The sequence below is a fragment of the Eucalyptus grandis genome, chromosome 11, assembly GCF_016545825.1.
Source record: "Eucalyptus grandis isolate ANBG69807.140 chromosome 11, ASM1654582v1, whole genome shotgun sequence".
Taxonomy (NCBI): Eukaryota; Viridiplantae; Streptophyta; class Magnoliopsida; order Myrtales; family Myrtaceae; genus Eucalyptus; species Eucalyptus grandis.
Genome location: NC_052622.1, coordinates 28,145,775 through 28,162,523, shown reverse-complemented (window position 1 = coordinate 28,162,523; position 16,749 = coordinate 28,145,775). Strand labels below are relative to the sequence as shown.

At 40.7% G+C, this 16,749-nt stretch overlaps 1 protein-coding gene across 1 annotated transcript; it reads right to left on the bottom strand.

Annotated features, from left to right (window-relative positions):
- Positions 1 to 13,971: 13,971 nt before the first annotated feature.
- Positions 13,972 to 15,902, bottom strand: LOC104425663 (UPF0481 protein At3g47200). Its single transcript, XM_010038421.3, has one exon. It carries the CDS (start codon positions 15,521 to 15,523, stop codon positions 14,162 to 14,164), a length of 1,362 nt encoding a protein of 453 aa, XP_010036723.1. The 5' UTR covers positions 15,524 to 15,902; the 3' UTR covers positions 13,972 to 14,161.
- Between the last annotated feature and the right edge of the window lie 847 nt (positions 15,903 to 16,749).

Genomic DNA, 16,749 nt, shown 5'->3' with positions numbered 1-16,749 from the left:
GTCTGTTGAAAGTGTTGGAAATGGTCCTTAGTATCTTCAGCCCTATGAATGATAAGGTGCTATCTATTATTGGTTTTCAAGGATGTGGAACAATTATCAATGGGCGAAAGGAGTTGATAGATGCATCTATTTTGGCTATCTGTGATATTGATGCAATAACTGGAATGGATTGGTTCGATGTTCAGCAAGCCTTGGTTGATTGCTCATTCAGTTTAATCCAATTAGCAATTCTAGTTATAAAAGTTTATAGGGACGAAGGGTGGATCGTCTACACCCTTGATTTTGTCATTTGAGGTAGAACGGTTGTTCAAGGATGGTTTCAAGGGCCATTTGGTAAATGGTTCAAGATATGATGATGGAAGAGACAAAATTAGAGGATATCACTGTAATGCAAAAATTTGTGGATGTCTTTCCTAAGGAATTACAATCATTGCCTCGGGAAAGGGAGATAGAATTCATTATTGAGTTGGCCTTAGGGTCGTTGTGATCATGCATTGACTACAGACAAATCAATCAAGTGACGATAAAAAAAATAAGTATTCGTTGCAAGGGACCGATGACTTGTTTGATCAACATCAAGGAGCATCAATATTCTTTATAATACACCTAAGGACGACTTATCATCGACTAATGATCCAAAAGGAGGATATCCCAAAGATTGCATTTCACACACGTTTGGGTTAACTAATACCCCAACTGTTTTTATGGACTTAGTCATACTAGGATTAGTTCATCATAATCTTTATTGACAACATTTTAGTATACTCGAAGAATCCGAAGAAGGAAGAACAACACTTGAAGATGGACTCATATGAGAACATGCACTTTCCGCCAAGTCATGTGACAACAGGCGAAGAAATTTTAATGGATCCAACAAACATAGAAAAGATCATGGATTAGCCAAGACTTACAACATCGACTAAAGTAAAGTTCGAGTGGACGGATAGGTGTGAGTATTGTTTTTAAGAACATGTGATGTGACATCTACAATCTAATCACAATTTTCAAAACGGAATTACATTGGCAACATCTCTTCGAATGAGATTACATTAAGGATTGGTAGACCCCAAAAAAGCCGAAAATGACACCTTGTGATGAAAACTCGATTTTTCCATCAGCAGGACATAAAAGTTTGGAAAAGGGGAAACGGGCCATTGGTGAGGGCCTATCATGGACGGCCCAAATGCGCCTAAGCTAGTGGACAGCCCAAGGCCCACACCCCAAGAGATGGGCTGCCATGGCGGGACCATGGGTCCTCCAAGTCCATCAAGCCATCAATACAAAATCTTGACATTTAATGCATGCTATGTGCATGAACAGTACCCAATCCTAGTGAACTGACCAAATTACCCTCTTATTCAATTGAGGACAAAAGGGCAAGATGGGAACGGAGCTGAGAAGGGGCACCCATGTGTTGAAGATGAGGGAGGTGATGTCATTCCCTAGCCTAGTCTAAGCCTATCTATCCTATCTTCTAGCTTAGCTATTAGTGGTTCATTAAATGGCATTTATGAAATCTAGCATTTAATGGAACCACACGCATGAATAGTGTCAAATGTTCGCACAATGACTTAATTGGCCTCTCTTAAAACTAAGGACGAATGGGGAAAAGTTGGAAAGGAGCATGGAGAGTGGTGGCCAAAAACTTGGAGGAGAAGCCAACTTTGGATTTTGCCTCTTCAGGTGTTAGGCCTTTGCCTGGATTAGAGGATTTCATGGCATTGGGGAAGTACGAGTATTAATTGGCCAAAATTCCTAACATTCTCCCACTCCTCTTCCCCCCTAAAACTCAGGGCTCTCTCTCACTCTCTCCCTTCTCTCTCTTTCATTCTCACCTCTACTCTTCTCTTGAGCTCGGCCGAATAACTTTTTCTCCTTGTCATCTCCTTCGCAAGCCTTTTTTTCCTCATTTCCTCTCGTATCTCGTAGGCCACAATCCACCATCGACATATGCCGTTGAATTGCTGTTTCCACATCGACGTTGCGGTTGTCGTGCGGGACTTTGGGAGCTGAAGAGGAGGCCATCCAGCCCTCACCGCTACCTTTGCCTTCTCTTTCTTTTATCGCTCAACTAGGACCACTGTAGAGCCTAAAGGTCGTCCTACATACTTCATGATGCCACCACAGCCTCTCATTGTGGGCTAAGAGGCGTGACCAGCAGCCACCACCGTTTGTCCAACCTTGCTGCCCCTTCACCATTGCAAACAAAGCTTGGATGTGGAAGTGAGCAGCTCTCTAGCCTTAGTTTGGGTTTTTTTACACTTAGGATTAGATTAAGGTTAAATGATGCTTTGTTGATTTGATAAGCAGGTTTAAGCAAAATACATTATCATAGAGTTACAATCGGTTATTGTATTTTTGATATAGGTTATCATGATAAGTTATCGTATTGTCCCAATAGGATACTGTGATAGGATATCATGATTAGAATAGGTTATCAGTATAGGTTATCAATGTGATGCGTGATGGGGTGAGTGATTCAAGAACGGAAATTTTTATGAGGGGATTTTTGTGGTTAAGTGTATGGAGTAGTGTATATGATAAACACACAAAAAGGAATAAGAAAAGATAAAAGCAATCTCCTTCCAAGGTATAAAGGCAGCGCCACCAACCGAGGATGAGAATCGAGATCTACGAAGTTCACCACCAAGGCCTAATGCTTCCACCAGCCAAGGATAAAGGACTTCGGGATAGGAGAAGCTCACCACCAAGGCCTAAAGATTCCACCAGCCTAGGATAAATGGCTTCTTGGCTCACCACCAAGGAGTGATCTACGCTCCAAGGATAAAGAGACCGAAAGGAGTTATCCATTCTCCAAAGGAGTTCACTCAAGTTGAGGAAATCTCACCATTCTCATTCATCAAATTCGTATCTCCCCTACATTGGATAGTTTCCCCTACTTATAGGAGGATTTTAGCCTTAGGAAATATTAAAAACAAACTTTAATGACCTAGGAATTAAACGTTCGACTCTTGAGCTACATAAAAATAAAAACAGCTAGGAATTTAATAAAAAGCCATTATTAACATAGGAACTAAAGGCCTTTAATCTTCAGCCTTCCACATTCTCGAACCGTTAGCTTTCCGTGTTCTTGAACCTTTGGCTTTCCATATTCTTGAACCGCATTCGTGAACCTTTAGCCTTCCCAGAATTCGAGCTCCTCCCTTGACCAGAAAATAATCCTCCTGAAACTTCATCAATTGATCATACAAGACATCTAAAATGGCCTCCCATTGATACCTATCGATATACCACAAAGTACCGATAAGTAATTAACATTATTCTTTCAAAATGATCCATCGAAGAACATAATGCCCAACTTCTTTATTGGCTTGGATAAGCATCGATGGTTCTGAGTTGGTCGATGGAGCCACGTTGGATGCACCCGCATCACAATGTGATAGTTTACGGTAATAACTTATGCTTGTATGTAAGGACTTACGTATCTTTAATGAGTGCACTATATGCAATGGGTTCTAATAGTTGGATGCATCGTTGGAAGTTAATATTAATTAAAGTACTTGCTTATGCAACACTTAGGAGGATTACAACCAATTGTTATGCATGGAAGGTTATGTGAAATATGATATGAGAATGCAAGCATGATAGTGTTCCATGTGACACGTTATTTTATATTGTATGAGCATTACACACTCCTACATCGGTTAATGAGGAAGAAAGAAAATGGGCTTGAGTGGTGGTATGCTCAATCACCTAAATACCCTACTGCATATCGTTATGCGGGACAACAGGGTTCGAATACCATAGCGTCAATAGGATGCCGTTGGCAAATGGATTCATAACAAAGCTCGTCAATTGGAATGCCAACCTAAGGCATATGAATACGCATACGCGAGATGATGTGCCTGATCAGGTAGGAAGATACCTAGTTTAGGCAAAGCATGACTTTGGTATTGATTTTCTATCAATAAATAACTTCCACACTTAGTCCGATTCCGAGGTGAATGACTTCCACATGATGAGTTTTTTTGTGATTGTAGTGTACCAAATTTTTTTCAAGCCCTAAGAATGTCCAAGTCCTATCAGCACGTAAGGTTTGGGGACCAATTAGAGCAACGTTAAGAGGTTACAGATATTTGGTTGAGGGGACCACTGTTTGTTATGAACAATGTATGACCATGTTCTAGGTCGCCGACGGGCTCCAAAATGAAGTACCTCACTACCTTTTAGCCTAGTACTTCTAGGTTTGGGACGACCTGTACTGCCATATGCATGATTTTGATGGACCCTCAGGTGCAAGGCCAAGAAACACCAGTTAGGATGCTATGGACGTGGTGCAAGGCCCTGATTTTGATGTTAATCCCAACATGATCGTTGAGCTAGAGCTTTGGTACATGCAGCCCATAGGGCATTAATGGGTGGTGCGGGGTGCATCTTTTTTCAGAAGCCACCTTTTTCGAGAAGGTTGTGGCCGAGCTTATGGGCTTGTTAGATGTGCCATAGTGAGTGATGCTTAAGCCTTGGTATTTATGTATGGTGTGATAACTTTAATGATGCATATACATATAAGTTTGTTTTAAATTATCTGTATCTCAAATGTTGGGTGATTTGTTATGCTTCCACTTGTGTGCAAGTAAATGATAATATGGGTGAGTCTGCGATGCCTCTTAGGACGTCGCAATCAAATGGCCTAAGTGACTGAGGGATGCCGTGCGGTCGTGGGTTAGGACGTGACACTTGACGAGATGTGATGCGTGATGGGGTGAGTGATTCAAGAAGGGAAATTTTTCAGAGGGGATTTTGTGGTTAAGTGTATGGAGTAGTGTTACGGTGAAGAAACAAAGGGGAATAAGAAATGATAGAACGATCTCTTCCTAAGGTATAAAGGACACGCCACCAACTGAAGAAGAGGATCGAGATCTACAAAGTTCACCACCAAGGCCTAAAGCTTCCTCCAGCCAAGGATAAAGGAGTTCAGGATAGGAGAAGCTCACTACCAAGGACTAAAGATTCCACCAGCCAAGGATAAAGGGCTTCTTGGCTCACCACCAAGGAGTGATCTACGCTCCAAGGATAAAGAAACCAAAAGGAGTTATCCACTCTCTGAAGATGTTCACTCAAGCAGGGGAAATCTCACCTTTTTCATTCATAAAATTCATATCTCCTCTACATTGGATAGTTTCTCCTATTTATAGAAGGATTTTAGCCTTAAGAAATATTAAAAACAAACTTTAATGACCTAGGAACTTAAACGTTTGACTCTTGAGCTACATAAAAATAAAAACACCTATGAACTTAATAAAAACCTTTATTAACATGGGAACTAATTGCCTTTAACTTCGGCCTTCCGCATTCTCGAACCGTTAGCTTTCCATATTCTTGAATTGCATTTGTGAACCTTTAGCCTTCCCAAAATTTGAGCTCCTCCCTTGAACGAAAAATAATCCTCCTAAAACTTCATCAATTGGTTATACAAGACATCTAAAAATGGCCTTCCGTTGATAGCTATCGATATACCACAAAATACCGATAAATAATTAACATTATTCATTCAAAATGATCCATCGAAGCACATAATGCCCAACTTCTTCATTGGCTTGGATAAGCATCAATGGTTCTGAGTTGGTCGATGGAGCTACGTGGATGCTCCTACATCACTAACTAAGCTCTATGGGGAGTCCAAATAGAATATGGCAAAAAGGCTCAGCCACTCTTAGGGATTGTAAACATTCAACGAACAAACTCAACAAGTGAACTTCCCACACATCACGTAGGAGAGTCAATCACCTCGGAAACGACCTCAACGTGGAAGTTATCTATCGATGGTAGATGAGTAGAAAACCCTTGTGTTGCCTTGACAAATAACATGAATTAGATCACTCAACATGCAACTCCCTATCTCGTGTCCATTTAGCGTAAATAACCACTACATGAATGTCATATAGGTGCAAGCCACACATCACTCACACAATAAGCATTCAACATTCAAGCACTTTGCACACATTGACGTCTCAAGGATATCATGGCATCCCATACTACCATGCTATCCTTGAGACGATGATTCGATAATATTATTACAATTGCTCTTAGGCATAGCCAACGCGAAGGTTGGCAATCTTCTAGCATAACTGGGCATCATGTTGCCCGATTGAGTACGGCACCGTCTCGCACAAACACATCAAAAAAGCATGCCTATAAGGAGTTGCGTTCCAAAATCCATTTGCGAATGACATCCCATTGACTTGGAGGCATCCGAAGTTAATCAAGCATTGTCCCACGTAAACCCATTAGGACGGGTTCGCAATTTTGCGTAAATGCATTAGGTTCTTTAAGTGATCACATGGGCATACTTTCACACAAATCATTTCATATCTTTCTCATTAATCAATGTGTGATGCGCGTACAATATGCAATGACGATTGCCACAAGCCATCATGTCATACTACTGTCTCATACCATATCATGCCACTACACCACTTAAACACTCCAACGTAAGACATGCAAGACAATTGACTAGAATCTGCTATAAACGTGCTTCATTTCTCATGAACAAGCATCACAATAAATTTTAAGCTAATAGTGCATCATCACTAGAACCCAATCTGATGTGTGATGGGGTGAGTGATTCCATAATGGGAATTTTTTCAGAGGGGATTTTTTTTAGTTAAGTGTATGGAGTAGTGTGTATGGGGAAGATACGAAAAGGAATAAGAAAAGATAGAACGATCTCGTTCCAAGGTATAAAGGCCACGCCACCAACTGAGGATGAGGATCGTGATCTCCGAAGTTCACCACCATGGCCTAAAGCTTCCACCAACTAAGGATAAAGGACTTCGAGATAGGAGAATCTCACAACCAAGGCCTAGAGATTCCACGTGCAAGGATAAAGGGCTTCTTAGCTCACTACCAAGGAGTGATCTACGCACTAAGGATAAAGAGACCGAAAGGAGTTATCCACTCTTCGAAGGAATTCTCATAATTTTCACTCATCAAATTCGAATCTCCCATACATTGAATGGTTTTCCCCTGTTTATAGGAGGATTTTAGACTTAGGAAATATATATATATATAGACTTTAATGACCTAGGTACTTAAGAAATGCATTTATTAGTATGAGAACTTGTATTCTTGAACCTTTATGTGGCATCCAAGAATTTCATCGAACCCTCGGATAGGTGATGGTCATGACCAATCGATAGAAGTATCATCCAACTATGGCATTGGTATCAATTATGGGCAGTAACCCGTATTTGTTTATTTGTTGGATTGATATGATATCTTTAGCAATGGACCGATCAGCCGTGCAACAAAAGAAAATCTTTGGACTTTGATCGACTCATATTTTTATTTTAGATTCGAAGGGATGGAATTCGGACATGCGTGAGGAACATGGATGCTGAAATTTAAAAATAAAATTTTGAGGAGTTGGACTGCACGCAAGAATTTCAGCTATACATTTGTTCTTGAAGCAATTGAATTACGGGAATATAAATTGATTCATTTAGAAAACAAAGTGCTTGATAATTATGGGCTTATATTTTAAAGACCATCGGCCTTTGAGTTTGGACTTTTTGGCCTCAAATTTTTTCGGGCCGAAGCAGGCCCAAGGACCTTCCAAAGCAGTCGAACGAAAAGGGGGGGGGATGGAGAGAACTGGACAAGGGAAAATGCCACTCACCACTTGTCCATGGTTGCCTCAACCTTCTTCCACTCGTCCCTTCCTTGAAGCTATATGTCATCTACATGCAAATATTAGCAAAATAATTAAACAAAGAAAGCAAAAGCTTTTGGTTTGAGCAAGGGAGAGTGAGGCCGAGAGAGTGAGTGGGCGAGCAAGTGAGAGAGAGAGAGAGACAGAGACAATGACAGAGACAGAGAGACAGAGAGGGTGTGCAATGTGCGGTCCGAGCATGTGAGGGCAAAGAAGGAATCCCACCCTCCTCCCATGCCGTGTTCGAGCTACCGCTGTCGACGCCGCCGATCCCAGTCGCCGATTGAGCCAAGCCGAGATCCCTAAACCCCTGTTTTTGGCTAGCAACCGAGTAGGAAGACTTGAGGCAAGTAGAAGTTCATTCATCTATGTTTTGCTTGCTGTTATTATCTAGTGAGGAGGTGGTAGATGTGAGAAAATGAGGAATCGAAAGCTGCACGTTGATTTTGGACAAATAAGATGGAACTAGATCAAGAAACTAAGTAGAAACAGAGCATGTTTTGGTGGATCTCGGTTTTTGAATTGAAATAAGAACTCAAGGATCTAGCTATGGTGGATTTTTGGAAGTGAAGAGTCTATAATGTGGTGTAATACACTTGTAAACACTTGGCTGTGGACGTTGGATGCTGAGATTTAAAGAGTAGGAGTAGTTCTCTTTAGGACAGTAGACTGTTTTTGCAGAAGACAGTATGACCTTCAGTGACTTCATGATTTTTCTGTAATTATCTAGCCAAAATTTGACTTCGAATCCTTGATTAAAGTTATAGGGAAAATCTTCAGGAACAACATATCAAAAATTTAGAATAAATGAACAATGTCTGACCAACGAAACTATTTTTCTATGAAAATGCTAAAGCTGGAAGTTATTACATAATGTTAGCAAGGATTACAGAATTTATTACACTCGATACGTAAGGAATTTGACTTGGTGTTCTTCATGAAAATTTTTCCTTTAGGTCCCATTGATAACATGTCAAAATTTCATAATTTTCTGAGTTTATTTGGGAATTATTCCGAATTCATTACCAGAACTGTGCACTTTAATAGTCGAGCTGTTTTACTTCGACTTTGTACAAATTGTTCCCAAGGGTGAATATTGTTTGGAATATTATGTGATATGATGATACTAGCATTGATATGTTGTTGAATATCGAGCGTAGATAAAGGATTTATGAGACATTTGGTCATTGTATATGAAAGTATTTTTTAAAATTAAAATGTTAATTGATACCGTTGGACCCTCATGTCAACGATGCCCCAGGAGTCGGGATGCCCAAAGGATCGAATGAGTCGATATCTTATGGATGCCCGATGGCCTTAGTGGCTGAATGTCGAAGGTTTTTCCTCGGGAGCTTCGGGATGCCCAGTTGTATGCTAGTCGGTACGTAAATCGGGACAGCTGGGGTAATCATTCTCATGGTAAGCCTCGGAGGGTTTCCTCATGATGCCAGGTGGGTACAAGATGCCTGGAGACGTGATATGCTCCAAATGCCCGGTGGCCCTAGTGGCTGAATGCCGAAGGCTTTCACGATGCCAGGGTGGATGCGAATGCCCGAAGGGACGCAAACATTGGTCCTCCGGGGGATGAAACCATTTGAATGATAAAATGGATGATTCTACCATATGTGTGTGGTCTGGTTATAGGACTAAGTTGTATGGCATGGAATGGGACATGTCATTACAGTTTGGCCCTATGATCGAGACTTGGGTAACTGGATATGATGCATCTTGATTCTTTTGAAATTATATATTTGCCATTGCATTAAAGAACTTCACGAATTTGATGCATATCTATTCTTGTGATTACCTGTTTTTGTATATCTCGCATGAATCTAGATTCGAATAGTAATGCTTGATATAGTTTGATGAATTTTTTTACTGCTGAGTGGCTGTACTCACCCCGTGTGGGGACTAACATTTCAAATTAAAAGATGTCTCTGCTGCTTGTCACTCGCGATACTTTTTACGGTGTCCCAGTCGATGTTGAGTGCATGTGTTCAGAGCACACTCATGTCGAGATTCGAGGATTGGTTTTCATCCGAGTACGGGTTCTAGTCATGCATGACGTCGGTTTACCTGATGGCCTCGTGGTTCAAGAGTTTCTTTTGGTGCACGTTCATCGTGATGGGATCATGCTAGGGATGTTGCCGCCGCCGCCAGCTGATGGACCAGGCTAGGTGTGATCGTGTGTGACGGGTAGTAGATGAAGCTTTTTGGACTGCGGGCACTGTCTGTTTTGTATAGAGCTGAATGGAAAGGAAAGCCAGGGGGGAGGTCGGGTTATCTTTTGTTATGAAGCCGGGTATAGAAAATCACGGCAAGTTTTGATGTACCGACCGATGTTATCTATCATACCTATATAAATAAAAGTGTCCGGCTTAACTTATGAAACTGTCTAGTGGGTGTGCATCATTTGAAAATTTTTAGGATAGGGAGATGTGATTTTAACTTCCGCTATACATTTATACGCTGCACAAGGTCCATTTAAAAATTATAAACCCCGAACATTGTTAGACCTTCAGGTCAAGTAAGAGAGAGGTAAGCGAACTGTGGCGACCTAACGGATTCAGGGCCATTTCGGGGGTGCCACACTTTAACCTTCCATATTCTTGAACCATTAGCCTTCCAAAATTCGTGCTCTTCTCTTGACCAGAAAATAATCCTCGTGAAACTTCATCAATTGATCATGCAAGACATCTAAAATAGCCTCCCATTGATAGTTATCGATATAAGATAAAGTACCACTAAGTAATTAACATTATTCATTCAAAATGATCCATCGAAGCACATAATGCCCAATTTCTTTCTCTGCTTGGATAAGCATCGATGTTTCTGAGTTGGTCGATAGAGTTATGTTGGATGCTCTCGCATGATCCTCCCCGGGTTGTTTGAGATTCATTCTCAAATCTAGAAAGTTTTCATCCTCCAAGTAAGGAGAAAGGTCTCCCACATTGAGTGTTGCCAAAACTCCAAATTCACCAAGAAGGTCAATCTTGTAAGCATTGTCACTAATTCACTCAATAACTTTAAAGGGACCATCAACACTAGGCATGAGCTTGTTCTTTCGTCAAAATGGAAATCTCTCCTTCCTCAAGTGAAGCTATACAAGATCACCCAGTTGAAATTGAGTGTTCTTGCGATGTTGATTAGTTTTCTTCTTGTAAGATTCGTTGGCCTTTTCGATCTTTGATCGAATATGCTCATGGAGCTACTTTATTGATTCAGCTTTTTTCTTGCCATCAAAGCATACTTGAGAGTTAGATGGAATTGGAATCAAATCAATTGGTGTGAGAGGATTAATTCCATACACAACTTCAAATGACGATCGACCAACAGTATAACTTGGTGATTGATTGTAAGCAAATTCAGCATGCACAAGCTTTAAATCCTAATCTTTTAAAGATTTACTCACCATACCACGAAGAAGAGTGGTTAGAGTACGATTTGTTACTTCCATTTGGCCATCGTTTTGTGGATGACAAGCTGTGATGAATAAAAGTCTTGTAGCAAGCATTCTCCATAGTGTCTTCCAGAAGTAGCTTAAGAACTTGGAATCAAAATCCAACATAATGGTCTTTGGTACTCTATGAATGCAACTAATCTCTTTGAAATATAATTCAGCAATATGAGATGCATCATTGGTCTTGTGACATGGCACGAAATGAGCTATTTTAGAGAACCGATTGACGACCACCATGGAAGCATCTTTTCCTCTTTGAGTGGAGTATACAAACCTTGATGGAAATGGGTTTTTAATCTAAGTTGCACACCTTGAGATGATAGCATGCACATCTCCACTCATCTTTGGCCAATAGAAATGCTCTTGAAGAACCTCAAGTGTTTTATTAATACCAAAAAATGACCAGTTAATCCTCCACCATGCGCCTCTCGAATAAGCAATTCACGAAAAAAAACTCTTCAGCACACATAATCGATTTCCTTTGAAAAGAAACCCATCTTTCAAAAGAATATGTACCTTGAATTCCCCGCTTGCAATTGTTGATGATGGATGAGAACTACACATCTTCAGAATAAATTTATTTCATTGATTGAAATCCGAGAATCCTAGAGTCCAGAACCGCAAGCATAGTTTTCTCGATAAAGCATTTGCTACAACATTAGTGTGCCCGAGTTTATATTTTGAGACAAAAGAAAAGGATTGAATAAATTCTACCCATTTTGCATGTCTAGAATGAAGCTTGCGCTGGGCGCTAATAATCATTTGATGCATGATGGGGTGAGTGATTCTAGAATGGAAATTTTTCAAAGGGGATTTTTTTGGTTAAGTGTATAGAGTATTGTATACAGGGAAGAAACGAAAAGGAATAAGAAAAGATAGAACGATCTCCTTCCAAGGTATAAAGACCACGCCACCAACCGAGGATGAGGATCGAGATCTACGAAGTTCACCACCATAGCCTAAAGCTTCCACCAGCCAATGATAAAGGACTTCAGGATAGGAGAAGTTCACAACCAAGGCCTAGAGATTCCACGAGCCAAGGATAGAGGGCTTCTTGGCTCACCACCAAGGATTGATCTATGCTCCAAGGATAAAGAGACCGAAAGGAGTTAGCCACTCTCCGAAGGAGTTCATTCATCAAATTCGTATCCCCCATACATTGAATAGTTTTCCCTTGTTTATAGGAGGATTTTAGACTTAGGAAATATAAAAAATAGACTTTAATGACTTAGGTACTTAAATGTCAAGGATCCATTCCCTTTGGGCAGACAAATCCTCTAAATTATACATCTCCATAATATCAATAAAGAGGGGATTACATATAATTTTCAAAACATTTATCCCATTTGGGCATATAAATATTTTTCAATTATACATTCCCATCTTTTAAATATGGGAATTAATCTTCATACTATTTTCCAAATTAATATACCCAATAACCCCATTTGGGTGAGTAATTGTATATACTAATTTTTATTAAAAAGGAACTCCAAAAGTTTATGCCCAAAATTTATCAAACAATATGAAACATTTTACAACATGTGTTTCCCAAGATCATATTGCATTTATCAAATAACAATTTTTGCCACAATTTTTCTTAATTTTTTTTTTTTTAATATTATTATAATATTTCAGACTCCCAAGGGCCTAGGACCCGCGAGCAGCCCAAATCGCATCTCGAGCAAGACTCACAAGGCCCATACCCAACGTGGCTCCTTACCTTCATTCCGTTTAGGCCCAATTCATAGGAGCCCATGCTCCTTTCAATTCAAATTGGCCCACGAAATGGGTTGTTTTAAATAGCCCACGAAACTAAAAAAAAAAAAATATGGGCGAAAGTCCATATTTAGGTCTAGGCCTGGCTAGAGGTCTTCATCAACCTGCAGCTAGGTCCCAAATTTCTTGCAAACCGGGTCACACGACTGGGTTTCTACTCGAAGCTCTAAAAACACAAATTAACTTGATTTTTGATGAAATTTTCTCCATGAGACTTGCATATAACATCAATATAATTAATTAGAATGAATTAAATGAAGAACAAATAAGAAAATCTTCATATTCAAACTTCAAAGTTTTGGATCTAAACCTCCCATGGCCGAATTTCGGATTTCTTAAATTTAAGCCCTAAAAACTTACTTTAATACAACAAATGATGCTAAAACATATATATAACAATACCCATGTGACAATTTACAATGAGCATCAATCAATTGCAAGTAATTTGAAAATTCTAAAAAATTTTCATGTACAAATCCTAGAATTTCAAATTTAAAATTCTCAACGAAATTATACAAATTATATATGGTTGGAAAAATCTTGACATGTAGAACAAAAGCCCTATGGTTTCAAGATCAATCTAGCAAAAAATCCACACGAAAAAATAACGTCCATATTTGGCTCAAAATGAAAAAAAAAATCAAATTTGTTAAAAAAAAAATTGGGTTCTACAATCACATATGTTGCTTTAATACCACATGTAGAAAATTATTAACATAAACAGCTAATTAATTAAGAAGAATCGGATCTATATATGAATGTAAAACACCGAGATCAATAAGCACATCGGAATTAAAGCGTACCTATTTTAGCCATTTCTTCACTTAAAGAAAAATAGATCATTATGATAATTAGAGATCTATTAGAATGCCAAATCTTCCTCTCTATGACCTATTTTAGTATAGCAGCTTTCAATGGGATTAAAGTAACTAATAGGTATAACTGACCCGACTAGAGAGGGGGATTTAGTAAACCCTAATCAACAGTATGTCAATTGAGTCATTCTCATTATGGGCTTCAATTAAATACAATTTACCTACATTTTGCTGCTCAATTAGGCCCGTTATCAATATATGTCAATACCCAATTCAATAAGATAAGTGTAGGGTTCAACAAATATTAAATATCAATTAACCTGATTCTTTAAAATAGAAAATTAATTAATTAATGTAAGCTCGTATTATAGAAAATTTTCAACACCTTATTCAAAAAACAAAACTGTGCAATTCAATCAAAACTCTGGCACAGCTCCATCACTTAGGGGGCAGGATATAACCGTAGACGGTGAAGAAGGTCTGCGCCATCGTCAGCAGCAACAGGATGAACGCGGCGAGGGCCGAGATGAACGACCATGGCGTGTCGAAGTAGGTGTACTTGAAGCTCGCCCACTGCACGTGCAAGCTGTTGCTGTAGTATTCGTGCACGCTGTTGAAGACCCCGGACAGGTAGCACCGGTCGATGTCGAAGGCCACGTCCTTGCCGAGGTTGTTGATGAACCGTGCGACCTCGCCATCGGTCCCGAAGCAGTTCTCCATGATGCTCTGGTCGCAGAGGTACTCGACGTCCCTGTGCGTGTTGACGAGGTAGTCGAGGAGGGTGGCGTAGGTGGTGATGTGCTTGGACGAGCTGTGGTGGCACTGCTCGTAAGCCACACAGTTGAGCAGGAACGAGCTCATGAAGTCGTCGATCGTGATTGTCGGCATCTCTAGCACCCCGCCCCTGAACCTCACCACTAGGAAGCTCTCGCCCTCCTCCCCGATACGCCGCAGCTTGATCCCGGCACGGCGGAGCTTTGACACGCAGTGGATCACATGGGTGGGGACGATCGTCCGCCTCCGCGGCTCCTCCAGCTCATGCCGGTCTCCTGGGATGAAGCTTGACCGGACCAGGTCCAGCAGGTGTGTCCCCTTAATATCTTTGCACGCGGCAATCACCTTGTCGGGCCTCTGCATGATGTTATTGAAGAACTCGAGCGCGAGCTCGGCCAGCGACCTTTTCGATTCCTCAGCGGACACCATCGACATCTCGAACAATCGCTCAAGCACGAAATAGGGGATCTGGTTCTCGAGCCTGAGGAAGTCCCGATAGAAGAAGGGCAGAATCCAGGCCATCGTGAAGAGCGGATCGTCCCGCTCGTGTGGGACAAGCCGGCTGACCTTGCGGAACAGCTCAATCATGAAGAATGCGTCGACCACCATCATCTCGATGAAATCGTCGTCGTCCAGGGGTATGGCCTCGGAGTAGCACTCACGGGAGCTCCCGACCAGGGGCTCCACGGCCCGCATGTAGTCCTCGAGACCGAGGCCCATGGGGCGGGTGCGCTCCAGCACCGTCCCGAGGTACCGCCACTTGTGCTCCTCGATCATCCGGAGGTGCGGCTCGCCACGGTGGTACGGACCGATCGAGACGATGTGGGGCTCGTACGCCCGGTCGTTGATATCGGCCAGGCTCTGCGGGACCCGGAAGATGCAGCAACTGGTCTTCCCGGCGGCTCTACTCAACAGCTTCGGGGGTTCAGAGATTCGCCGGTGGATGGATTCCAGTCGGTCCTTGTTATCCTCCCGGACCTTGATTGTGTGCTCATTCTGTTGAGCTTCGACGGAATCACTAACCATTAGAGACACAGACAGAAACTAAACCACCGTCGACGACGGCGATGACTCTGTCGAATAGACTCCGGAATTATAACTCGAGGGAAGATGAGTGGTGTTTAGATGGATCGTCGGGGAAGGAAGATGAGCAGGAATGGAAAAATCAAGGGTCAACATCGTCATCACAGAGATCTTATCTCTAGAATATTTCTAAATATTCTTTCTTTAAAAAAAAAAAATTTCTAGACGATGATGGCAGGAATAAGCTTTGATAGACAGCTGTTGCTCGTTATATGTCAAGGAGGCTTGATCTCGGACCGTCCATCTGACAACAAGAGAAAACATGTAACGAGTTGCTCGCACGCCACTGCAAAAGCATCATGACGGGTTGAATAATCAAAAGAAATCGCAAAACTCAAAATAGCCACCATGTTGGACTGACTAGATAATTGAAATAGATCAATAAATAATTGAATCGGGAAAGAAAGGGGAGGCGGCAAGCGTTGGCTGTTGACCAGCCGGTGTTCTTTTCTTTTTGGTCTGAGTTGACTAGCCGGTGTTGTCAGCTGGAAATGTGGTGAAAAATCTTGGTTTGTCTTCTTTCATAAGTGACCAATTTAGGCACGAAGGTCTAAATTTATGAGTGAGATTAGGGGAAACATCTTGTTGACAAGTTGCAACTATGCCAAACACTTACACTCTACTAGGGTAATATCACAAACAGGGTAATTTTCTGAACTTTTCTTCACTGTTTAGCATTGTAAATGAATTTTTTTTCCTTAATTTATTCTTTGTAATTTTTTGTTTTTGCTTAATATGATCCTCCTGTTAAGTAGACTAAAAGAAAATTGCTAATGTGAGAGCTAGATCGATCAAACAAGTGAGTCAGATTTAGTCAAGTCAAAAACGGTTCGACCCAAATTAAACCATTTAATTTATTTTGATCAATTTTCCACGCAAGAACAAATGCAATGACCCATACCTAATCCAATTCATATTGTTAAATATTTTCACATTTCACGTAATTTAGGAAATTCATATCCAAATTGAGGTAAGAGCATAAAGTAAGTAAACATGAAGAGACTCATAGAGATAGGTTGCAAGTAAGTTATAAACTCATTTAACACATATTTCGACCAAAATTAAATATACATATGATTTTTGGCTTTATCATTATAAATCTATTATGACCCATTTATTGAATATAATAATCCATATAAAATTCAACTTATTAAAAATGGGTTAAGAAA